Consider the following 24,373-nt stretch of genomic DNA (forward strand, 5'->3'; position numbering starts at 1 on the left):
GTACCGGGGCATGGGTGCACGATGAACATGGCAATCCAATAATGGAGCCTCGGCAGCCAGACGGGGCTAAAAGGGTACAGCGCCTCCGCAGGCCCAGACGGCCGCATCGCCGCCTCGCCGCCTCACCGCCTGCCTCCACTTCACCTCTCGCCCACCACCGACCAACTCGATCCGCGCACCCTCCACCGGCTCACGCGGCGCTGTGGCTTTGCAGTCGTCGGGGCGTGCCCGTGGGCGCCCGTGGGTGCCCGTGGTTGCCCACTTTCGCCTCGAGGCCGACTGAGGGCGACGATCTCCATACGAAGCACAACGGTTCCCGACAGCGCCCTGTGCCCACGCCCGCGTTTCAATGCCCGCCGTCGATGAAACGACTTTGCCTATCCGCCGCTCGTCCGCGCATGCCCGCCCGCCGCCCGCCGCCCCGACTCGCCGCGGAGCTGGATGCTCGAAGCAGCCGCGGCCGGCCGCAGACCCTGGCCGCCGCCCGCCGCTGCCCATTCGGACGGCGAGTGCGGAAAGCTTGGTGCAGTTTGCCTGCCCGCAGCCCTCTTCTGCGGCGCGACGACTGCAGCGTGGCGCTCGCGGGCAGAGACTGGACGTTGTACGGATACGGTACGTTGTCAACCTCTTCTTGACCGGTCTGTGACGGCGCTGCACGCGTCGAGCCGCTGCCGAGTGATTCGCAAGCACCAGCAGCTCATCCTCGACCCTGCCTCGCGGATTTGCGCATTGCGCGTTTTTTCATTGCGCAGCGGCGACGAGTCGCGTCAATCATCAGGCGTTCTGGACTGGCACCACAGCTGATCTTGCTCTTCATCACCACGATTCGCGCGCGCTTGCGCACTCGCGTCTGCGGCGGGGCCTGCAGTCCGTTTGCAGTCCGTTTGCAGTCCGTTCCAAGCCTGCCCGACTACTGATGCAGCCCCGAGAGATCTGGGGACGTTTCTCGTACGCTTGCGCTTTCCTCGTCCCGAGCCTCAGCACGTCGTGAGCCCTTGACTCTCCGCGGTGCCCCTTGCGCCTGCTCCCGCTCGCCACGAGCTACCGCCTTTCCTGTTTACGTTATCCGACCCGCTCCTCATCTGGTCGTGTCAATCACGCGCGCTCTTGTCGAATAATTGCTGCCCTTTGTGCTCCCTGTGCGCCTGCACGCTATGGCTCGCTCCGCACCGCCGTCACCGCCGTCACCGCTAAACCCTCGTACGCGTCGAAGCCAGTCCGGCCCTGGACCCTTCACAGTGGTAAGCCCAACTGCGGGGCCACGAGAATCACAATTGCCGTCCCGCTGCTCGGGCAAAGCGGATGAGAAAAAAAACAAAAGCTAAGAGCACCATGTATACGACAATCGACGATCCGTGCCCTGTCGACTGGGACGACCAACGGCACGCCCTTGTCTCCCTTCACGCCGGTTCCATTCTCCACGGCACAGTAGCCCTCTCTGGCCCTTGCTGGCCGTCTCCCTTACCCAAGGCCCCGACATTGGAGTCTGCTGCAACCTTCCGCTCTCGTCCCAGCCGTGTGGTAGCCGGAAATTGAGGCGCTGCCGCTCCGGTCATGGCTCCTCGACCACTCTCAACCCGACTTCGCTCCGCGAACAACGCCTGTTCCGCGCCCACTTTGCCCCGTTATCGTCCGGTCACTGCTCCATGCGTTGCCTTCAGATTACTTATCATCGCTCGTCAGCAGGTGCTTAAGGATACCTTCGCACGCGCCCCTCTCCACTCTTTGCCCTGTTTTTTTTTCTTTTTTTTCCTCGCTATCTACGCCGTTCGACGTTTCACGCCGGGCAACTTATAGCAGGCGACTTACTATAGTGATGCTGCTGCGCGTATGGTAGGTATTTGCGAATACGCTAAGCGAACAGCTCTGGACCCTGACTCTCATGCTCTGCAAAGCTTCCTCCCCACATCCGCATTGCAACAGCCTGGCGCCATACGGAGTACTTGGGCAATCAATCTTGTCAGCAGCACCGATTCGTGCTCGTCAGCAAGCGGGAGAAGGCGACAGCACCTTTGCTGCGCCTCTTCTTCCCCTGCCCCTCGCGGCACACGGGTGCGGTACCTGCAGGTCCCCAATTTCGTGCTCTTCTTTTGCCTTATCCTGCCCTTCCCGGAGGCCCGCGGCTACGGCGCGCGCATTATCCTGAACCCATTGGTAAAGGCGTGCAGCTGTGTGCCTGTCAGCATGCTGCCTCTCGGTCACTCGCGCTAACCTTTTTCTTCTCTATGAGCTGTCTATGTCGACTTTGATGCGAATATACCGACTATCGCAGCCGTGACGTACAGTGCGCTAGCTCCAACCGGCGTTTGTACATACAATCTCTCCAGAAGAGAAGCGCTGCTCCACAGTTTTCAATGATTCGCGTGGGGTTCTGAACATCAGGCCACCTGGGCACTACTCGTCACATCCTTTTGCTTTGTTATTCTTGCCCTCTTCCCCAAACCGGGTCTTTCGGCTGCAGCTGTAAACGGTTTTGGAAAGGTGTGTGTTCCAGAGTCCGTATCCCACAGGATAGGGTCGGACGGTCATGGCATTGTGTGTGCGCGCGTTGGGCGTGTGCCTGATCCGCATACAACGATGGTATTATTGACAGGGATGGAGGGCTCAGCTGGTGTCAACACCGACCGGTGGTGGAACGGTCTGGACAGATGGGAGGAGGAGAATGAGGCTTGCGAGGAGCGCCGCGGAAGCAGTGGTATCAATCGTCGTTACTGCGGAGGTACATACGGCGGGGTTGAGTGGCTGGGAAATCAGGTACGTGGTTTGCGCGCGAGTCGGTGCGCGATCTTACGGTAGGTACATCCGTGTTGAATGATTGGGTGCGTGCCTGAGCGACCGTTACAGCAGGCTTGGTGGGCGGTAAGTATGCGGCAAGTACGGATATCTGGGCTGCACATTGCCCGCAGCTAAAAACACGATGCCGTATCTTTGTAGGACGGCTGTAGAAAGCGCCAATTCTCTCGCAATATGACGTGCTTGGCTTGACCTATCACCTCTCATCCTCTACGATCGTCTTTCTATTGCCCGTGTTTAAGATGTGGCATATGGCCAAGAGCTCGCAGGGATTTTCCGAGCATCCACAGGACAAGGTTTGGTCCGCCGTTGTGGGAGTGAAGTACTGATACTGATTCCAAATTGCTGGCGATAAACGGATGTCATCATTTTCGCTCTGATAACTCTCATACAGAACAAATGGTCCGGATAGTCCATCAACAGGAATTCAACGCCGGCACAGTCACTACCTAACCAGCCAGTCTCATCATCGCCTCGCCCTCGAACAAAAGATCGATTGAAAAAAAAAAAAAAGGAAGGGAAGGCAGAGAGAAATCCAAAAATCAAGCGCACCGCGCTCTCTCTCTCTCTCTCTCTCTCTCTCCTGTTTCCCTACCCTACAAAGTACAGTAAATCGAGCTCGCCCTGTCGTTCAGAAACCTGCTCTTCAGATCCGTGATGCCCGGCATCTTGACCTCCTCCTTGCGCAACCCCTGGCACGCCACGCCGTCGTACAGGTAGCACTTGTACCCCGGGTTGACGTAGACGGAGCTGATCCGGTTGTCCCACCAGCCCGGGAAGTTGTAGCACCGCTTCGCCTCCAGGTCCTGGTTCTGGCACGCGCCCCCGCCGTTGGCGTGCTCGCAGTAGCGCACCCGGTGCTTGACGTACGGATAGGAGAAGCGCGCGTCGAGCACTGGGCCGGCTTCGGACGAGGCGGCGGCGACGCCGGGCTGGGGCACGGCGAGGCCGAGGGAAAAGGTCGCGGCGCTGAGGGTGAGGAGGAGCGTGTTGGTGAGTTGCATGGTGAATGAATGTGGGGGCTGGATGTATTGGGTTTGGGTAACGATTGTATGTGGGTGAGGTGGTATGTGTACCGTATGATCTAGCATAGATGTCAAGGGAGGAAATGGAAGAACCACAAGATATCTATATACAAGTGCTAGACAATGGCGAGAATGGGCTCACTGCATCGTGGCAAAGGAAAATGCACAAAGACAACTCATCACAAGAAATGTAAACTCAATCATATTATTAGACTTCCTTTGTCTCTATTGACACCGTTCTTTGTCCAATTAACAGCCACTATCAGCCTCAAAGTAGTCGCGCCGATCAGGCGTTCTCGACCTGGGGTATTATTCTAGAAGCTCAATTTACGAATCAGATATCAGTTCTCTCGCATTTTCGAGATTTCGAGACTACATCAACCAACAGAGCCAGATTTCCCATTTCAACGATGGTTACTCAACGGCGGTGTCTCACCTTACACGAGCCTTGTGAGCTTAACTCCATAGGCTCTCTGACTGGACAAGCATATGTTAGAGCGTTCGATTTTAGTAGAGAGGGGTGTGTTGAGTAGCAACCATGGCAGTACATGAGATATGTCAAACAAGGACGAAATACTGTCCCTACATCACGGTTTACAAAACACTCCACGCTTTGCAACCATATCTCGAAAAATTATCACAAGACCTTAGATGTTAGCTTTGACAATCCATACAATCCAAGTACAGACGATCCTGTATGAGAATAGCGTTCGCAGAAGCGTCCGGACAATTGCTGAACATTTCCATATAACGAGCTGATGTGTTTTTGACACACTTCAGGAGAACGAATCCAACTGGCCATGTAGCTAGTGCCAGCCCTTACACGTTACCTCACGACCGCCCCGAAAGCAATTTCGTTCGTGCTCCAATAGCAGTATGGCCACCAAAGACGTGCAGATTAGATTCAAGGATAAAGTCCGTACCGGCTATGTACAGTACAGAGGCCATTCCCTCAGCCGGGCAATCCAGATTGATGACTTCTCTTCTTTGCAGACCCCATTCATACACCCCGTCACCATTTCGCCCCAACGTATAACCAGATCTCTGTCTAACCAATCGAGTCCAACCTTTGCCACCCCTTTTTTTTGAGTTCATGGTAAATCTTTTCTTTTTCCTTCTCCACCTGTTACATTTTTTTTTCTTACAGAGCACCCAGCTCCTTGAGCTTGGACAGCATGGCATCGACATCCTCGACCTTCTGGCCGCCCTGCCTCTGCGGCGGCTCGACGACCTTGACGGTCCTCAGGCGCGCCTTGACGTCGACGCCGTAGTCCTCGAGCGCCTTCTTGACGAGCGGCTTCTTCTTCGCCTTCATGATGTTGGGCAGGCTGGCGTAGCGCGGCTCGTTGAGGCGCAGGTCGGTGGTGACGACCATGGGCAGCTTGGCGCGCAGCGTCTCGACGCCGCCGTCGACCTCGCGCGTGACGGTGCACACGTCGTCCTTGATCTCGACCCTGGAGGCCTGCGTCGCCTGCGGCCAGCCGAGCAGGCCGGCCAGCATCTGGCCCGTCTGGTTGGCGTCGTCGTCGATGCTCTGCTTGCCGAGGATGACGAGGTTGCTCTTCTCCTCGCCCACCGCCTTGGCCAGCATCTTGGCCACGCCTAGCGGCTCCAGCTCGCCCGCCGCGCCGCCGCTGCCCGCCTCGGGCGTCTGTACGTGCACGCTGCGGTCGGCTCCCATGGCCATGGCCGTGCGCAGCACGTCCTGCGCCTTCGCCGGCCCCGCGCTCCACGCGACTATCTCCTCGACCTCCTGCGCCTTGCGCTCGCGCAGCCGCACCGCCTCCTCGACCGACAGCTCGTCGAATGGGTTCATGCTGTGCTTGACGCCCGCCGTCTCGACCGCCGTCTGCGCCTTGTTGATGCGCGGCTTGACCTGTTGGGTGTGAGAGAGAACATCAATTAGCCTCCCGTCTTGGAGCACGGTGGGTATGGAGCGAATGGCGCCCGGAAGATATGCCATCGTGGGAGTGTGGACTCGGCGTTTGGACGAGGACGTACGGCATAGTCGATGACCCGCTTGACGGGAACCAGAATGCGGAGCTTCGAAGCCATGGCTGCAGGGCGAGACGGTTCGAGTGCGGGTGTGGTGAGACGTCAGATGGCCAAATGACTTGTTCCCTGCTGATGTTTGAGGGCAGAGCCGGAAGGGAGGGGTGGAGTGGTGACAGATGGTTGTGGTGGGTTGAAGCTTGGGATGCGGGACTGCTGGGTGAAGCTCTTCTAACCGAAGCCGAGCTCGGCTCAGCGAGGGTGTGGGGAATCCCGGGACGGCAGCGATTCACATGGCGCTGCTGCGATAGTCGGCCTCAAGCTCGAGCCTCCTCAAATCAGTCAAACAGTCTTGCTCTTCTAAATAATACGTATTTCTACAGCACGCCGTGTGTTCCGAGGCAACCTCGAGGAATCGTCCGATACTGAAGGCCTGCTCGTTCCGCCGACACCTCCGAGATCGCCCTGTCGTCCGTCTCAGCATCAAAGAAACCCAGCAAAATCCATAACATGTTCCACGTCCCCATATCACTCATGCCTTCGTCGGCTGCACGCGTCCAATCCGAGACCTGACCCCATCTAATCCCATTGCTGCCGTCTACCAATCACTCCATCCATCGTCGTTCTTCTTCGCGGCCGGCGCGCTGCCGCTCCCTCCCTTCTTCATTGCCGCTGTTCCGACGCTCGTCGGCTTCGGTTTGCTTGTGGCCTGCTCGCCTGCCGAAGCGAACTCATCCCAGAAGCTCTTCTTTTCTTCCGGAGGGCCCGCGGGGGGCGCTCCGAACGTGTCCCAGAAGTCCTTGTGCTCCTCGTCCGGCCCGCCCCTCCTCGGGTTCGCATTTCCGTTGCGCGCCGCGTGCGGGTCATCGCCCTCAACGAAGCGGTTGAAGGAATCGGCAGCGTTCTTTCCAGCAAACTGTGCTGTCTGCCCGATCGTCATCGCGGCGTTGCGGGCCTGCGCTGCAAGGTCCGCCTTGGACAACTGTGATAAACCTGATGTTAGTCGCAGCCTGAGGTTGCCTGCAGGCTCACAGTGAAACGTACGTTCTCCATGCCGGGCTTAACCCAGCCATCGTATCCTGTCTTCGCCGTCTTCTGCACTGTGGTGCTGAACCAGCCGAAACCCTTTGTCAAGGCACCCATGGGGTCCTTCTGGAAATCATCCAAGCCCGGAACGCCGCCCTGCGACTGTTGCTGCGGGAACGGGTCGCTGCCGAAGCCGGCGAACTTACCCCCCTGATTGGGCGGCAAGTCATCCGGTCTGTTCGCGTTCTCAGCGCCCATGCGCGCAAAGTAGGCTTCGTTCTGCTGCTTCTTGTTGTTCAGCGATGCGGTGCCCAAGCTGGGCGAGCCGGTGCGGCCGGGCGCGAAGCCCTCCAGCTCGTTGCGTGACGAGAGGGGAGTCCCCGCCCTGCTCCCCACCTTGCTCCCGCTGAGCGGCGCCTCACCCGCCTTCCTCTGCGGTGGCTTCTTCTCCCTGGGCTGCGGCACGTATTCCTTGCCTTCGACCTTGGCTGTCAGCCGTTCCTTCCACTCCTCGCCCGCCTCGCTATCGTATCTCTCGTTGATGGTGCAGTCGTCGAACGTTCGACCTTCGAGCTCGTTGGACTCGTGCTTGTTGAAGAAGTCCTGCCAAGGCTTGTTGCCGCCGTCCTTCATGCGCTCGAGCTCGGCTCCCTTGAAGGCATCCATGGTTATGCTGCGGATGAAGGAGATGTGCACGCCGAGGCCGCGGTGGATGCCGGAGCAATTCAGGCACATGAAGATGCCGAACTTGGGCGAGGCCTGGAACGAGGGCATGTCAGCGGGCGCCGTAGCACTGCGCGCGGCGCACGCTGGGTGGCGGCGTGAGGCGGCGGACGTACCCATTGGGGGCTCGGAGCGTTGCAGTCGACGCACGAATTGTTGCCATTCTCCTTCTGGATTTCAAGGAGCTACGTATGCAAGCTGCGGCGTCAGTCACGCTGCTCTCGGGCTGGCGCATCGAGAACGAAGCAGGCGCGGGCGACTTACTTTACTCCTGGTCTCAGGATCGACTTCCCACATTTTGCTCATGGTTGCGGTTGGCGCTCGGCGCGGTTGGAGTCAAGGTGGCTTTGCGGGAATGACGTGCAGCGGGAAGTCTTGGGGTGCTAATCGGTGCGGAGTGTACGGTCGGTCGCTAGCTGGAGATCATCGACGTCGAAGCTTGACGGCTCGGCTAGATACAGATCTCCAGGAGAGGCGCTTGGTCGGAATTCGGGGAGAGGTGGAATTAGTTGTACGGGGTGACCACTGGGCGTCGAGGAGGATCGCCAGCGGGCTGCAGCTGACCCAGGCCACTGGTTGGCCCATGCAGCAGCCCACTCGCTCCAGAAAGGCTCCTCTCCCACGCGACCTCCTCCCCACCTCCGCCAGCCCGTCTCCATCGAATACGTTGCCAAGCGCAGATCGAATGGTGGAGACCGCATTAGAGTATGGGTCGCTCGTCACGATGGTCCGGCTCTGACAACGTCTGACAACGAAGGGGCACCCCATGCACTTTGCAGTCGCACAGCTAGCTGTTCAAAAGCGGATTTGATATTTAATGCATGACGACGGCACATAAGAGCATGCAAGCAAACCTCGCTCATTACTCTAATTGTCAAGAAAGGAAGAGAGAAAACAAAAACCTCAAAGATAGCCCGACTGTACACCTTTCCCCCATCTCGGCCGTAGCCCGGAAAGAAAGCGAGCGAACAGCGCGGAAGGACAAAATCAAATCGGTAAAAGCGGTGCAATGCGAAGGAAGCAAGCTAACGCGACAGGAAGTAATGCAGTCGTTATGGCATGGCTCCGTGGGGAATTGCGACGAGAAGGAACGAGCACTGCTAGCCAAACCAATCCATGCGCCAATAGAAAAGAATAATAGCCCGACATGAGACGTCAACGTAGGGAACAACTGCTGCAAGAATGACAACAACAAACGCGCGGCCCCAGTTACATCTTCAACCACAAAATCACTTTCCCTTGAACGATCCAGCAATCTCGTCGCCCCAACTGCCAACGTCCACCTCTCCACCGTAGACGTCGTTGTTGATGCTGATGAGTTGCTGCCACACGTCCTGATACTTCTTCTCACACTCACCCAACACCTTGAAGACCAAGTTGCGACTGAGACCTGGATCGTCAGCATCGCCAAAGTGCTTGTCAACACGCTTCCGCAGAGCTTCAATGCCCTTCCTGATTTCCTTGCTGTCGTGCGACGCTGAGATCTTCTTGAAGACGGTGCGAGAGTGCGAAGGCCGGCTGGCAATCGCCGACGGCGGCGTTCCAGATGGAAGGGCTCCCAAAATGCTGGGAATGGGATCGAGGAAGTCCTGTAGTCGCCTCTGTTTAATGTCATTGCGCTCTCTGAACTGCATGTGCAATCGATCGGGCAACTTACCAAGAGCTTGCCAAGTGGCCTTCTGATGATGGCGTCGAGATACAGCGCCAAGTGCTCATTCATCTCGGCCCTGGCCTTCTCCTTCCACTCGCCCAGCACAAGATCTCCGTGCGTTTCAACCTCCTCAATATAGTGATTCATGTTCTCAATGTGCAGAATGTGGTAGTTGAGCGCCTCCTTGTCTTCGGGGTCCGTGCCGGCACCGCCAACAGCCGCACTTTGCGCTGCCATCGCCGCCGGGCTCTCCTTGGCGATCACCTTCAAACTCTCGAACATGGCCTTGTTGATCTTCTGGTATGCGTCGTCGACCATGGCCCTTACTTCGAGCCGTTCGAGGTCGTCTGCCGGGGGAATCATATTCTCAATAGCCCCGGAGAAGTGCGGAAAAGTCTTGAAGAAGGAGATGACGCCCTTCCTCTTCTTGATCTTGACCTTTGTATCTTCAATCGCAGTTATCTGCGTGTCAACGAAGCGGTTGAACAGGCCGGCAAGGCGCGTCTGCAGAGCCTGGAAGGTGCGAGTGAGGAAGTCCTGGTTGGTCTCCTCATATTCAATGAGCTTGCGGTCCAAGCAGGTCAGGATGCCAACTCCTTGCAGTGGGTCACTGTTGACCACAAATTCAACGAGGTTTTGCAGCTCCGTGGGCCAGAATGAGAAAATGTCATCCATGACCTCGACAACTCGCTTCGCCAATGCGCGATCGGGCTCAAACATCTTTCTCGCGAGCAGATTCGACCCTTTCCTGGCATGCGGCGGCGCGGAGGTAACAGCGTCAGCAAAGTCGACATTCTCCGTGGATGATGCGTGGAAGAACTCCACGACGAAGTTCTGCTCAGTGAAAACGAGGGGTGCCATCTCGTCGAGCGCACCAGCAAAGGCCTCGTAAGGGTAAAGGCGCCCGCCCTTGTCCGCCTTCTCGTTAGAGTTTGATCGGAGGCCTCTTGCTAGGGTACCGCTGCGCTTAACGGTGAGCTTGCGGGCTGTCGTCTTGAGAGTTTCGGTGTCCTTCTCCTGCGAGGTGAATAGAAGATCTTGCTCTTCACCTGTGGGCCTGCGGGCCATCTTCTTCCATGCTGTGGCATTGTCCCTGAACTCCTCCTGGTACACCGGCCGAGCGCGGGCCTGGTACATCTTGAGAAGATTGTCCCACGTCTGCAGGTCAATCTCCTTGGCGAAAAGCAACAACGGACTGTATTGCCACAACGCGTTACGCGCGAAATCGTGAGTGGCGGGATCCAGCCTTGTGGACACACTGCCAGCATTTTGCCGCGAAATTGCATCGCGGGTGTTGAGAAGTGCGGCACCAAAAGTCATGTCCATGTGCTGACCCAGGCGTTTGAGGAAGATAGCGGCTTCCTGGAGATACCTTTGCTTTTTCTCCTGCAGCGCTCTCATGTTGGAAAGCTCGCTGTTGCCCATACCGGATGCGCCGTCGACAACCTCGGCGCCTTGGCGGATGGCGGGATCGATGGTGATCATCGCCTTGTAAAGCAGTAGTAACGAATTCTCGATGATTTCCAAACCCTCAGGCTTGCCGATAGTTGCAGCTCTGAGTGGCTCCAGCTGCCTCGTGTCGATGGAGATGGTATCGACAAGCTTCTGCAACTCGGAGTGCAGAAGCTTCTGGTTAGCTGTCTGTACCTGAAGACCTTGACTCTGTGCCTCGATGAAAGCGATATCATCGTTTAGACTGCTGAGTTCGACATTGTACAATGTCAATAGACCCTCAAGCTCGTCACACTCGTTGATGACTTTATCAAGCATCGCTTCAACGGCCTCCACTCTGTCATCGTTGTGATCGGTGTTGTTCAGCCAACTTCCAGCTTCAACGCGAGCAATTTCGCGTTTGAGATCTGCTTCAAAGGCCTCGAGCTTCTTCGGCTGCATGCTTGCATTGCCCCAACCAAAGTCAGAGAGAATGGATTCGATCTCCAAGCCTCTGATGTCCAAGACAGTTGCGTCCAAGCCCAAAGATGCGAGATACTTGGCCTGTTGGTTGGATCGCCTTCTCTGCCTGCGAATGTCATCTGGAGATTTACCGCGCTTGCCGTCTGGGCTCGGCGATCTCGATACTGCATCTGCCGTAGGAGCCTCCGTTGGTTCAGGACCAATAGTGGGAGCTGAGACGATTAGTCCAGGAAGGTCAGGTTCGGCGACGCTCTCCGCGGCAACCTTCTCTTCGGAGGCTGGCTCAGGAGCAGGGAATTCGGGGGCCTCTAGATCCTTTGGTGTCTCCGCCTTCGTGCTGTCATCGGTTTGTTGCCTGTTCAATGAGGGTGCGTTGAAAACACCAGTGATTCCGTCGGGCTTTTGTTCTGAAGGCGCATCCGCTAATGCGGCCTTGAATTTCTGAGCGGCACCGCCGGCACGCGGTTTGAACGCACCATATGCGTTGGCTGCCTTACGCAGGACATCAGCCATGTTCGGTTTACCGTCGGCCCCTCGTTCAATCGATGCATCACCAGCACCAAGCGCACCAAGCGCACCACCAAGCTTCTTCTTCCCAATCATTGCACCTAGACTGGGTTTAACCGCTGGCTTCTCGGGCTCTGTCGACTCCCCATCTTTCCTGGAAGGCGGTCTGACTGCCAAAGGTGAAGGCGCCTCAGAGACGTCGGACTCGGGAGTTGGCTCGGGAGTCGGCTCCTGTTCAGGCTCAACTGTAGGTTCTTCCGGTGCGGGTACCGGTTCAGGGTCTGCGGGCGCGCGCAGAGGTTCAGGTTCTGGCTCTGGCTCTGACGCCTTGGATTCAATGGCCCCAATGTCATTGGGAGGATCAACAGGCTCCAATGCAAAGTCATTTTCTTTCGCCGCGATATTAGCGTTCGGCGGCCCGTCCCTTGACGGGGGAACTCGTGGTGACGGAGGGGCACGAGGCGATGGAGGCGGGCGTGGCGACCTTAGGGCTGGAGGAATGTCGTCATATCGAGGGGATCTGGGAGCATCTGAGGTGAGGCCAGCGGTTTCGAGAGGAGAAAGCATGGGCGGCCGCTTGCGATCCGGCGGTGCCTCGGCCGGTTTCTCTTCCATCTTTTCCTCACTCCGTGACATGGTGCTGTGAGAAGTTGTCGGGCGCAGACCCTGAGGCGAGGGGTCTCTCCTAGCTCCGTTGGGCCCGAACCTATCAAATGTTGAGTTTGCAAGCAAGGAACTGTCCATGGAACTGGCATCGTCTGCCCTTCTTTCAATTGGCGATCTCGCTCTATCAATCGGCGACCTTGGGAATGCATCCCTCTCGATTGGTGACTTAGCGTAATCTCTCTGTCTTCCAGGGCTCGCTTGAGGTATCTGGAGAGGCAACTTCGGACTACGTTCACGGATGGGCGATGTAGGCCTTTGCGAAAACTCAGAATGGGAGGATTGCGGGGTCAGATGGGAGGGTACAAGGGAGGGAGACTGTCCTGGAGGGCCAACAGGAGGCGAAGGCCTGTATTGCTCCTGACTTGGGCGCGGCCGCATTTGCTCTCTGCTCGGTGGCTTCCGAAGTTCTCGCGACGGTTGCGGCCTTGGCTGCGGCGGCTGCCTTGAAGGATCCCGGGGATTGGGCAGACCGGGTGGAAGCTCTCCTCCACGAGACGGGGGTCCGCGTGAGCCTGACCTATCCCTATCGTCGCCCGCAGTGCCAGGTCGGCTCCGCGGTTGCAGGGGTCTGGGCGCACCAGCGTCGCCAGGCGGACTTGCCACGGGACGACGACTTGGAGATTCACCCGATCGAGAGGGCGGGGCGCGGGGACCAGCAGAGCTTCCAGGCGGTAGCTTGCCCATAGGGCCCTGGCCCGGAGGACCCCTTGGACCCTGACCCGCCGGCGGGCGCAGCATCATATCCATTTCCTTCTGGCTGAACCCAATCAGTTGCGGGACTTTGCCGGAAGTGTATTTTCCGTAAATTTTGATCAAGCTGTTGATGAAGAAGTCCTTCTCCTTGGCCGAGTTTGCGTTCCAGTAGTACGGCTTCGCAAGCGTCACTATAAATCCCGTGTGCCCCGCCCATTCTTTGCGCTGCTGCTCCGCTGGCGCAGCAGGTGCAGGATTGGCGAAGGACTCAACCGCCGACAGATCTTCCATATGCCATGTCTTGCCGATCGAAAACGAACCATTGGCATTTTCACGAGCCTTGTGGATGCGGACTCTGCCAGTGCTCCGTACCGAGATGATGACCACTCGGGGCTTCTTATTTTGCGACGGCGAGTTGGGCGGTGGCGGAGTCTGGGGATGGGCGGCATCTTCAGTGACGCGCAAGTGGGTGATATAAGATTCGGATACTGTGGTGGCCGTGTCAGCCCAATGCCTGTGCGAGAACGCCAGGTTGCAAGGTGGAAGGGAGCGCGCATACAAGCTCCGTTCGGGTCCGTCTTGCCGAAGCAGCTCTCGATGATCCTGCGCTTCTCATCTTCATATTTTTCCGCGCGTCCGTTGTTCGGGGCGGGGGGCGGCGCCCTTGGGCCGCGGCCATCTTCGCTGGGCCGCCCACTAGAGCCAGAGCCGTTGGGGTTGTGGGACCGACTGCCGTTCATGACGGGCGGGGAGAGGAGGCAGAGCGACGACGGATGCGGGTCGGGGGCGGATGCGCTGACTTAAAAGAGCGTCGAGAACGCCTGGTTCATTGTTGGCTGGGGCGGAGTTGGTGTGAGGTGTCTGACGCAGGCATGGATACGGAGCGGCGATGGCCCCTCCCCCCAGACGATTGGCGGCGGGCAGGCGGTGGTAGTGCGGGCACGGGATGAGCGCTGGGCTCGCGTCGAGAGCGATGTGGTCGGGCGCCGGCGTAGGCAGACTGTCCTGAGGAGGATGCTGCGACAGCAGCGTTGCGTACGCCTGAAGGCAAGCTGCCATGCACTGGTGCTTAGCCCACTGGCAGCAAGCGGCTTGCTACCGGGGTCGTGGCTTCCGCGACGCGCAACTAGAGCTAAGCTGTCTTAGGCTTAGGTCCTTTGGCCTGATCCCTGTGCGACCGGCGTCTCGGCCAGAATTTGGGAGCTTCCAACGAACTCCAAATTTTTTTTCCCTTGCCCAGCAACGCCCCCAGACGCCTGCATACACCACGCACTTTTGCGCAATGGCCAAGAACAAGAGCACAAAGCCGACTGCCAAGGTCACGAAGGCAAAGTCCGACTCAAAGTCTAAGAGCTACCCCAAGGTTTCCGCCGTAGTTCTCGACCTTGTCCACAACTTCCTGGTTGACAACGGGTTCGAGAAGGCTGCCAAGCATTTTCAGTCCGAGGCTACACAGCGCGACGCGACATGGAAGGATACTGCAAAGGGCAAGCCCGAGCTTCCCGAAATTATCGAGGAGTGGGAGGAAGATAGGGAAATCGACAACGAGATCGAGGTGGAGGCCAAGAACGAGGACTCGGATAGCAGCGACAGCGACGACTCGGATGATAGCGCCAGCGACAGCGACGATTCTGATGATAGCGCCAGCGAGAACGGCGACAGCAGCGACAGCGAGGATGATAGCGCCAGTGATAGCAACGACAGCAGTGACGAGGACGAGCCGCCAAAGAAGAAGGTGAAGAAGCAGAGCGACTCTTCCGCCAGTTCAGATGAGGAGAACGACTCCGGCGCCGAATCGGAGGCCTCTGCTTCAAGCTCTAGTAGCTCTTCATCATCGTCTAGCTCTTCCGGCTCCTCCAGCACCTCCTCCGCCAGCGCCAAAGAGAACTCGTCTCCCTCCTCTTCCTCTTCCTCGTCCTCAGATTCCGAAAGTGACTCCTCGTCATCGTCCTCTGATTCCGACTCTAGCACCGAGAAGAAGAAGAGCAAAAAGTCTACGAAGACCGAGAAGAAGGCTAAGGACATCAAGAAGGAGAGCAGCGCGACCCCCAACGCCTCCAGCAGCGGTAGCGACACCATGGTTAGCGGCTCGCCAACCACAACCCCTGGCAACAAACGCAAGAGGAACGACTCTGCCGCCGACACCCCGAGCAACGCCGTCTCTGGCACTAGCACTCCCGACGGCAGCAAGCGGGCTAAAAAATCGAACGTGCCCTTCAGCCGTATTCCCACAGACCAATACGTCGACCCCCGATTCCAAAGCAATGCTTTCGTGCCTTACGATTATGCACAACGCGCCCACGAGAAGCTGATCATCACTAAAGGCAAGGGGTTCACCAAGGAAAAGAACAAGGGCAAGAGGGGCAGCTACCGCGGTGGCTTGATTGACACGCACGCTGTGAATGGCATCAAGTTTGACGACTAGCTTTGAAAAGGCGGAGAAAATAGAGAGAGGAGTTGAGAGAGGAAAAAAGGGTCGTGTGACTGGCGCCGAACGGCATCGAGTCTCAAAAGAAATCCTTAGCTGGAGTTGTCTATACCTGTTCGGCATGCCCAATGTTGACAAGGATCAGTAGGCGGGTTCTGGTGAAAAATCTCAAGCGCATTTTTCTTTTTTTGGTCGTAATGTTTCCCTGCTTGTCTAGACTTTTACAGAGATGTAGAATGCAGGTAGAATATATCGAAAGCTTATTTAGTTTCAACTTGTTGCGTGTCGCGTGCCATCACTCCACAATCTGCACACGTACATACATTTGTATTTAGGCATCATGCAACCCGGGATATTGGAATGGCTCGGGCCGATGCCTCATCCCTGCGTATGTCTCGACATCACCTGTTGCAGCGAGCGAATGGAAAAAATCACATACGATCGGCGAACTCGAAAATGTACAGGCATAGAATCATCCACCGGAATGCAAGCTGAATATTAGCTGAACCCATGAAGATTCCACATGGGCCTCAACCATTATCCGCCAGACCACGACTATTGCCAAGAAATAACAGATCTGTCACTCCATAATCTCAACCAAATGCTTGGGGACCAAAAAACGTGCGCAGCATGAGTTGAGATTTGGCATTTCCGGGTATGAGTTTATCAAGCAAATCAACAGAAAACCAACTCACCCATCGGCTAAAAGCATAACAAGACCGGCAATCCCAAATCGCGTACGACGCGTTCATCAACCACTTAGACTTCATAGAACAAGATTTCATGCAATCAGAACAGAATAGAGAAGATGAGAAAGCCATGCAATACATAAGACGCAACCCGATGACGTATTTCGCGTTGAGTTCCCTCGCCCTTCCCACGCATTGCCTCTGTAATCCCTAACCATCGGGGGAAACTAAGATGTCCCTATGGTGAAAGAAGAGAATTGGTTATAAAATTTGCTTTTTCTTGTCTCGCGGTCGTCTCAGGGACAAGTCCGGATGCTGGTGGTGAAAACAAGCCACAAAAATGGTGGTGGTGGGTGACTGAAACTCCATGGCCGCCAGGAAACGGTGAACCAAAAGTAAGGTTGGCCAGGAAAAGATGCCGTTCTCGAATGACAACAGGGCTCGGAGAAGGAATGGGTATTAAAGTCGTTATAAGTCCGATCGGGCCGAGGAAAAAATCTTGGACCGCGCCGGAGACTCTCTTGCGATGCAGATGCAAACCGTAATTTACATAATAATGGCGGGGACTAGCGGAGATGTTAGTATTTTGAGTTGCGACAGTTCGATGGGGGTATGGTATCTTACCGTCGACGTTCTGCTTGATCGACTTGTGGGGCAGGATGGAGCCACCGTTGACATAGATTTCGTCGCCGATGGAGACATCGTCACCGAGCACGGTGACGTTCTCCAACCTGGCCCACTTGCCAACCGAGCTGTTCCACCCGACAATGGTGGACTTTACCCAGGCGTGGTCCTTGACCTTGCTTCCAGCAAGAAGGACGCAGCGCTGCAGCCTGACGCCGTCGCCAATGACGACGTTGGGTCCAACGGTAACGTTGGGCCCTATGCGGCAGTTCTTGCCGATCTTGGCGGTGGGGTCGACCAGGACGTTGCCGCCGTAGACAAACGGCTCGGTGGTGGGGGTAAGCTCCTTGGAGCCCTTCTTGGCCAGGGACGAGAGGTAAAGGCAAGTGCCAGCGAGGAAGTCCTTGGGTTGGCCGACGTCCATCCAGAAGCCGTCCAGGTCGAACGAATGCAGCAAGCCATCCTTGCAAATGGCTGGGAAGGTCTCCTGCTCAATCGAGGTGGGGCGCAGCTCAATGCGGTTCAGGACAGAGGGATTCAAAATGTAGATACCGGCGTTGATACGGTTGCCCACGAACTCCACAGGCTTCTCGACGAAGCGATCAATGCGCGAAGCGTGGCCGGGCTTGTGGACGACCACACCGTACTTGGACGGCTCCTCAACCTTTGTAACGACAATGGTGCCCTCATCGCCGTGGGCCTTGTGGAAGTCGGCCAGCTGCTTGAAGGGGTAGTCGCAGATAACGTCGGAGTTGAGGACGAAGAACGGTGAATCGTCCTTGCCAAGGATCTTCTCGGCGAGCTTCAGCGGGCCGGCGGTGCCTAGAGGCTCGTTCTCGACGGAGAACTCTATGCGGACGTTGTACTGCTCCTCGTACTGCTCTGCTGTCAGCGGGGTTGCGCGGTGGCACGGCTTGTGCGTGTGGGCATGCGGGTGGGCCTGGGCTGACCTTCTTCAGTGCCGCGGTCATGATCTCGGGTCTGTAGTTGACAGCAAGGACAATGTCGGTGACGCCCGCTGCGGCCAGGCTCTCGACCTGGTGCAGGATCATGGGCTTGTTGCCGAACTCGACCAGCGGCTTCGGCAGCGTAAGGGTCTGTGTTCAGGGTCAATGGCGTGTCCCTGATTGACATGGGCGCGGCGCGAGCTCAGCCTTGCGGGCGGGGAACACGTACGAGAGGGCGCAGGCGAGTGCCAAACCCGCCGACAAGAATGAGAGCTGCATGGCGGACGCAGGTTAGCACAGTTCGCGGATTGGCATCTCAGGCAGACCCACCCTTCATCGTGGGGTGTTGTGTTCAAGGAGGTGCGGCGGACGCGGGGAACGCGGACAGGGCGCTGGACAACGAGCGGCGGGTTGGGAGCAAGAGAGCGCGGGTTGGCGGCAATTGGGCCGTGGGAGATGGGGGCAGGGCTTTCAACGAGGAGACCGGTGCAAGGAGCAGGTGTCAGTTAATAGTCGTCAACGGAACGAAAGGCCAGGTGGAGAGTACCGGTCCATGGCCGCTGACTCCACCAGCAAATTGCCCCTAGGTACACCAACCGGGGCCCTTGCGCGCCAGCCTAAGGATCACCGTTCCGCACCGCGTTCGAGTCCCGCCGCCAATGCCCTGGCGCGTCCGCCTCAGCCACTGCGCCCACGCACGACGCGCACTATTTTCAGCGCCAGAGCCGGCCGCACCCCCGCCCAGCCCGTCGCCGCCGCCCCGCGCTCGTCGCGCCAGCATCACGAGATGCCCAGCGCGGTTGAACCGCATCGCCGCCGGGCCCCGAGCGCGAGCGGCATCGCAGCGTTGCACACACGTGGAGGGGAACGCGCCACTGCTGGGACAAGGCGCCGCAGCCCCCATACGAGCGCCTGACCTGCGTCGCCGGCGGCGCCCAGCGCGGGCGGCGGCGTCATGTGGTCAATTGTGCCATCGCGTCGCTCCTGGGACGACCATTTTCCAGCCGCAAGGGCATTGCTGAAACAGGTAGGCCAAGCGCAGCGCATCTTGATTAGGTCTTTGTGCTATTTGCCGCCGCCGAAGTCGAAGTCGCGTTCAAATTTCCAACGCCCTCCGCTCTCGTAGCGCCACAGAGTGCATCCCTTTGCCAGCCCCTCGGCCCCCTGGAATTCCCGCTGCACCTCGTCAAACGTCTTCTCCGCGACGACCTCGTCGTCGACTTTGTTCTGGACAGTCCAGTGCGGCCGCCAGCTCTCGCGGTCCTGCGCACTGAGCACGTCCGCCCATCGCTGCTGGAGCTCCTCGTGCACGCGTTGCGCGGCCTTGGAGCCCTGTCCCACCCTGATGCCGACCCCTCGTTTCATCCGGAACGGCGCACCAGTCGTCAGCCTGAACGGGCTTGTGTTTCGACAATGGTGCTCCAGCGCCGCGACTACGCCGGTCATCTCCGATCCTGGCAGCGCATGAAACATGGTGAGGTGTGCGGCCGTGTGGTTGAGATGAATCGGAAAATGCTTGTCGCGGAGCACTGTCAACGGCTTACTGAGCGAGGCCGTTGTGCTCAAGGTCAGCACATATACGGCTGATTCCTCTTGCGATGTCCGCGGCTGGTGGTCGGCCTTCCGTTCCCGTTGCGTTGGGTCAGCCTTCGTGTCAGCGTCTTGCAGGCTCGTCGGATTTGGCTCGTTGGTTACAGCCGATGAGGGTGCAACTGTCCTCTGTCGTACCGAGAGGGCTTCCGAGTACGACATGGCCTGATGAGCCATGGCTGGCAGACGTGTGATGAAGGGTGAGTATTTTGAGGTCATCCTGTCAGGTGGTGCTTTCTTTAGAAAACCCTTCAGGTGCACATGCAGGTACATTAAGGGCAAAAACCCGGCTGGTGAGTATGCGGGGGGCGCTAGAGCTTAGTGACATCAACGACATCTCCAGCGTCATAACGGCTGCCGCACTCTTCCTCACGAGGCGGTAGCGCGGATCGGGTTACCAGGGCAGCGGAGGAATGCCTTGGTCTGAAGAGGACCACCACGTACCTGGAGCGGCAGTCGACCCATTGGAATCTCACGCTGGGTGAAGTTGCAGACATAGTGGAATGCCACAAAAACAAAAATCTCCTCTTGTGCCCCGCTACGTTCTTCCTACGTCAGTGGTTGAAGCAATTGTCGGGTTTCAAAATGCCAAACACTCAGACATGATTCTCTGTGAGACGATGTAGGCGGGCTCAATCCTTCTGCAATCGGCCGTGCAGGCGACGACATGTGGTACGTCCAGAGAACAGTCGCGGCGTTCAGCCCTGCGGAGAATTTTGAGCTCCACCGATCGGGAAGTGGTATGATCTCCCGCATGCTGAGAGAAATTCCAGAACAAAGGCTAGCAGCCGAATGAAGTTAGCGGGCGCAGGAGCCTCCAGGCAACCCCCGATAAACCACTTCCCCATCGTGGTGTTGGTGATCTCCCGTCGCCCCGGTCCGCCCTTTGCAGAGTGCGCTAGATATGCCGGTACCTGGGTCATACCACACTCTCCCACCCATCCCACTACCAATTGAACTCTCATGGCGAGACTTATTGCGACACGTGTTGGACTTTATACGGGTCACTCTTCACTTCTTGTCTACGATTCGTGGCGAGCTGATTCTCATGGACTCCTTTTGTGTTACAGTGAGTTGCAAAAGGGATTGAGCCAGCACCATGTATCTCCCGTGGGTAGTGGGATCCTACATCTAGACATGTTTATACAGCTTTAACACTTGTGTTCATGTCTAAATATCTGCTTCAGCTGCCGATCAAGAAGGGTCGTTTAAACCCACATCTACTTCAACTGCCAACCTATAACAAGGGTCCTTGCAGGGCAACCCGCTGAGGTACCGAAAAGTTTGTCTGTTCGGCTATATTCCTTCATTTTGCGGACTGTTCTATCGTTGTAAATTTTGCTCATATGTACATGATAGCAGACAAGCAGGTTGGATATCGAGCTAAGAATGACGAGCACTCGAGGTCAAGCAGAAACATGGAATTTGCCCCTTCAATATGCATTACGTTTTATACCTTGTATCAGCCTCTTCCATTCTTGTATATTATGCTCGCCCTATCCCCATCAATGGACATTGGCACAGTGGACCTGATGCGGGTTGCATTGACCATGCAAACCCCAAACGCGGGCGGGCTTGATTGGTGGTGATGTCATCTGGAATCCCGCGCCGCAGTCGATTAGCGAATGCGCCCCTTGGGATAGATCGCTCAGAGTTCAAAGACCCCAACGCTCGAGCAGGCGGCGAGTAGATGCGACGCAAGCTGAGATTAATCGCGCAGGGCGTATCGGATATGGTTCGGATGCATGCTACAATGGGGAGGGTTCGGGTTCAAGGGGGAGGTATTTTGTGCCTGGTGAGGCATTGGGAAGCGCCGACGACGAGCTTCGAGACCCGATCGCATCGCTGCAGAGACAATCACGCAGCCCTGTCATGTCTCATGCGCGCGCCGCGCATACGAGATCTTGTCCGCGGCCCATAGGCTCGGGGCCCGCCGCTGCATCCCGAAGCGCGCGCCGTGCAGGCTCGGGCTGACTCGACCGTCACCGGGCAGGCCCAGCAGGCCCAGCCGCCGCGTGGGCGCGTGCCACAAAGCAGAGCAGGTGTGGCAGGTGTGGCAGGTTGGCAGGCCGCGGGCCAGTCGACGCAGGGGGGCGGCGGGGGTCCATAAGCTCCCCCAAGCACGTTCAAGCTTTTTTTCGGGCGCGGCGCCGGACCCGCCAGCTCCAACCCGGGCGCGCAGGGTGGCTGACGTGGGTGGCCAGGCTGGATCTGCGGCGGTGTGTGAGCGGCCGCGCACCCCATAAAAAGCATGAATCAGTGGTTTGAGGGGCAGGCGCCGGCCGGGACTGGCTATATATTTTCTGCAACTACCGGTCTTCTTCTGCCGCAACACTTCCTCCGCAAAAAAATTAAACATGGCGTCCCACCGCAGGCAATCGACCAGCTTCGGCCGTGACCGTCGCTTCTCTACCGGCAAGGCTGAGTCTGGTGCGTTGTTTCCCAATTCCGCCAAGTGACGCGGCTCGCGAGTGGTGTACCTGCATTTTTCTGCTGCCCCGCGCTGCCCACCGAGCCCACAAGCCCACAAGCCCGCCGCAGGCCACAACCCCGCTAATTGCAGCAGAGCTCAACTCCCAGGTCCATCGCCAATTCCGCAACTACCACGCCGGCCACAAGGTCCATGCCGGTCTCGATGCCACAAGGGCGTCCACCGGTGTTGTGTGGACTTCGGAGCGCGCCTACGAGAAGGGCTACCTCGAGGATCCCGAGGCCTGGGCCAACCTGGGCCAGGGTGCCCCCGAGGTTGACGACGAAATCGAAGGCTGCTTCGAGCGTCCTCACAACATCGACATCTCGCTGAGCGGCCGCGAGTATGGCCCGACTGCCGGCATCAAGCCTCTGCGCGAGGCTGTCGCCAATCTGTACAACGAGCACCACCGCCAGGACAAGCCAAGCAAGTACACTTGGGAGAACGTCTGCATTGTCCCCGGTGGCCGTGCCGGTCTGATCCGCATTGCCGCCGTGCTGGGCAACAGCTACCTGTCCTTCTTCATCCCCGACTACACGGCCTACAACGAGATGTTGTCGCTGTTCAAGAACTTCTCCTCCATCCCCATTCCTCTGAGCCGCGAGGACAACTACCACATCCACCCGGAGAAGATCGCCGAGGAAATTGCCCGCGGTACCTCTGTGATCCTCACCTCGAACCCCCGTAACCCCACTGGTCAAGTCATGACCAACCCGGAGCTCGCTCAGATCCAAGACATCTGCCGCGATAGGGCGACTCTGATCATGGATGAGTTCTACTGTAAGTTCTCCTCCGCGGAGCTAATCAATTGGGTGTGTCTAACTTGTGCATTTTAGGCGGTTACAACTACACGACTGGCTGCGATGGCACCGTCATTTCCGCTGCTGATAACGTTGTTGATGTCGATGAGGACGATGTCCTGATCATTGATGGTCTCACCAAGCGCTTCCGCCTTCCAGGTTGGCGTGTTGCTTGGATCGTTGGTCCCAAGGAGTTCATCAAGGCCATTGGTTCCTGCGGCTCCTACCTTGATGGTGGCACCAACGTTCCCTTCCAGGAGGCTGCTATCCAGATGCTGGAGCCCACCAAGGTCCGCCACGAGATGCGTGCTCTTCAAACCCACTTCCAAATGAAGCGCGACTACGTCATCGGTCGTCTCCGCGAGATGGGTTTCAAGATCCCCAGTGAGGATGTGCCCAACTCGACCTTCTACCTTTGGCTGGATCTTAGCTCCCTGCCCGGATCCATAAACGACGGTCTGAACTTCTTCTCTGAGTGCTTGAACGAGAAGGTCATCGTCGTCCCCGGTATCTTCTTCGACCTTAACCCCAGCAAGCGCCGCGACCTTTTCGACTCGCCTTGCCATCACTTCGTTCGCCTGTCCTATGGTCCCAGGATGGAGACCTTGAAGATGGGCATGGATGCCATCGAGCGTATCGTTCTGAAGTACGTTGTCCCGCGAAACTTAGTCCTCTGATTGTTCGACCATGGTACTAACCACTGATGTTTTAGGCACCGTGGCGTCAAGAACATCCCGTTCCATAGGCACACGAGGACCGGCTCGCGCGTGGGAGATGGCCAGCACCCGTATGTCACCTAATGACAAGTCTTCCGCTCACAGCACAGACGCTAATGTGGATTCAGTGGTCATGCCCAGTAGGCCTTGACCGGGCCAAACGAGATATTCCGTAGATGATTCCTGGCATCAAAGAGATTTCTTTCTGTGACTGAACATGACTTATCAGACCCCTCTTGAAATGTGAAGTCAATCACTTGCGTGCGAAGAGGATATCTAAACTTTGACCCGAATACCTGCCGATGAAGCTGTGCATGGGTGACGGATGGCGCTTAGAGAAAGCTGGTTGCTATCGACGTTCTTAGACTTGAACCAATCAACCCGTTGCTCTTCGTGAGGCGACCTCTGGAGCTCAAATAGCACAGTAAATATCCAAGGCTATTCCTATGCGAAATGATAGAAACTTGAGAGTACCTTGAACTGTACATATACGTGAAGACTGTCTGCTGCCTGCGACAATAGAACTGACGAGATGGCTGATAGGTGGCTTATCGTCGTAGCACAGCGAGTAGTGACATAATCAAGCCCACAGAGATATTGCACTCGGCTTACATGGGTCTTCGTAACACGGCTTAATTCTTCTACAGCTCACTGTGGCCGAGCCGGGTTGAAGATTAAACCGAGCGAGCCTGACAGACTGGTCCAGACGAAGACTATGCCCTCGGTATGCAATTGGCAAACACCACTTTTAACCAAATGGTAATAAAAATTGGTCGTAACAGTATATTGACTTCAGTTCTAATATATGGGATAATCTTCTTTTTTGCGCATTAGAGGATGTTGTGAGTTTTCAAACGGAGACCGCCGATCCACATCTACATACACCCTTCTCACGACGATGCCTTCTTCTTGTTGAAAAACTCAACGAGCGCCTTGCCGTAGTCACCCCTGTTCGGTAGTCTGTTGGTGGTGTGGATGTGGCACCTCGCCGGCGATGTGTTCGTCAGAAAGACTAAATTGCGAGCGCCGCAAAGATCAGCCTTGCTCGTGTTCTAGAAAAGGATATAAAAAAAAGGGAAATATAGGATATACAGGATACATGGGATACGAAGGTTTGGG

At 57.1% G+C, this 24,373-nt stretch overlaps 8 protein-coding genes across 8 annotated transcripts; 2 read left to right on the forward strand and 6 right to left on the reverse strand.

The window, feature by feature from the left end:
- Positions 1-3,389: 3,389 nt before the first annotated feature.
- BKCO1_4200082 (beta gamma crystallin protein) lies at positions 3,390-3,797 on the reverse strand (the record flags this gene model as incomplete). Its single annotated transcript, XM_020275943.1, has 1 exon — positions 3,390-3,797. The coding sequence occupies one exon, from the start codon at positions 3,795-3,797 to the stop codon at positions 3,390-3,392; it is 408 nt and encodes a 135-aa protein (XP_020128309.1).
- Positions 3,798-4,959: 1,162 nt separating this feature from the next.
- Positions 4,960-5,873, reverse strand: BKCO1_4200083 (electron transfer flavoprotein beta subunit; the record flags this gene model as incomplete). The annotated part of the gene is made up of 2 exons (XM_020275944.1): positions 4,960-5,694; positions 5,820-5,873. The coding sequence occupies 2 exons, from the start codon at positions 5,871-5,873 to the stop codon at positions 4,960-4,962; spliced, it is 789 nt and encodes a 262-aa protein (XP_020128308.1).
- A 535-nt stretch (positions 5,874-6,408) lies between these two features.
- Positions 6,409-7,865, reverse strand: BKCO1_4200084 (zinc finger protein gcs1; the record flags this gene model as incomplete). The annotated part of the gene is made up of 4 exons (XM_020275945.1): positions 6,409-6,792; positions 6,855-7,595; positions 7,676-7,744; positions 7,824-7,865. The coding sequence occupies 4 exons, from the start codon at positions 7,863-7,865 to the stop codon at positions 6,409-6,411; spliced, it is 1,236 nt and encodes a 411-aa protein (XP_020128303.1).
- A 923-nt stretch (positions 7,866-8,788) lies between these two features.
- Positions 8,789-13,730, reverse strand: BKCO1_4200085 (exocyst complex component; the record flags this gene model as incomplete). Its single annotated transcript, XM_020275946.1, has 3 exons — positions 8,789-9,160; positions 9,217-13,478; positions 13,550-13,730. 3 exons carry the CDS (start codon positions 13,728-13,730, stop codon positions 8,789-8,791), a joined length of 4,815 nt encoding a protein of 1,604 aa, XP_020128302.1.
- A 542-nt stretch (positions 13,731-14,272) lies between these two features.
- BKCO1_4200086 (srp40-c-like protein) lies at positions 14,273-15,415 on the forward strand (the record flags this gene model as incomplete). Its single annotated transcript, XM_020275947.1, has 1 exon — positions 14,273-15,415. One exon carries the CDS (start codon positions 14,273-14,275, stop codon positions 15,413-15,415), a length of 1,143 nt encoding a protein of 380 aa, XP_020128305.1.
- Positions 15,416-16,653: 1,238 nt separating this feature from the next.
- On the reverse strand, positions 16,654-18,015 carry BKCO1_4200087 (mannose-1-phosphate guanyltransferase; the record flags this gene model as incomplete). Its single annotated transcript, XM_020275948.1, has 5 exons — positions 16,654-16,673; positions 16,732-17,608; positions 17,682-17,828; positions 17,908-17,951; positions 18,009-18,015. 5 exons carry the CDS (start codon positions 18,013-18,015, stop codon positions 16,654-16,656), a joined length of 1,095 nt encoding a protein of 364 aa, XP_020128304.1.
- Positions 18,016-18,743: 728 nt separating this feature from the next.
- BKCO1_4200088 (rna ligase cyclic nucleotide phosphodiesterase) lies at positions 18,744-19,445 on the reverse strand (the record flags this gene model as incomplete). The annotated part of the gene is made up of 1 exon (XM_020275949.1): positions 18,744-19,445. One exon carries the CDS (start codon positions 19,443-19,445, stop codon positions 18,744-18,746), a length of 702 nt encoding a protein of 233 aa, XP_020128260.1.
- Positions 19,446-21,625: 2,180 nt separating this feature from the next.
- BKCO1_4200089 (aminotransferase class i and ii) lies at positions 21,626-23,398 on the forward strand (the record flags this gene model as incomplete). Its single annotated transcript, XM_020275950.1, has 5 exons — positions 21,626-21,698; positions 21,835-22,518; positions 22,575-23,184; positions 23,251-23,325; positions 23,383-23,398. 5 exons carry the CDS (start codon positions 21,626-21,628, stop codon positions 23,396-23,398), a joined length of 1,458 nt encoding a protein of 485 aa, XP_020128310.1.
- Positions 23,399-24,373: the final 975 nt, after the last annotated feature.

This window comes from Diplodia corticola (genome assembly GCF_001883845.1).
Source record: "Diplodia corticola strain CBS 112549 chromosome Unknown scaffold42, whole genome shotgun sequence".
Lineage (NCBI taxonomy): Eukaryota > Fungi > Ascomycota > Dothideomycetes > Botryosphaeriales > Botryosphaeriaceae > Diplodia > Diplodia corticola.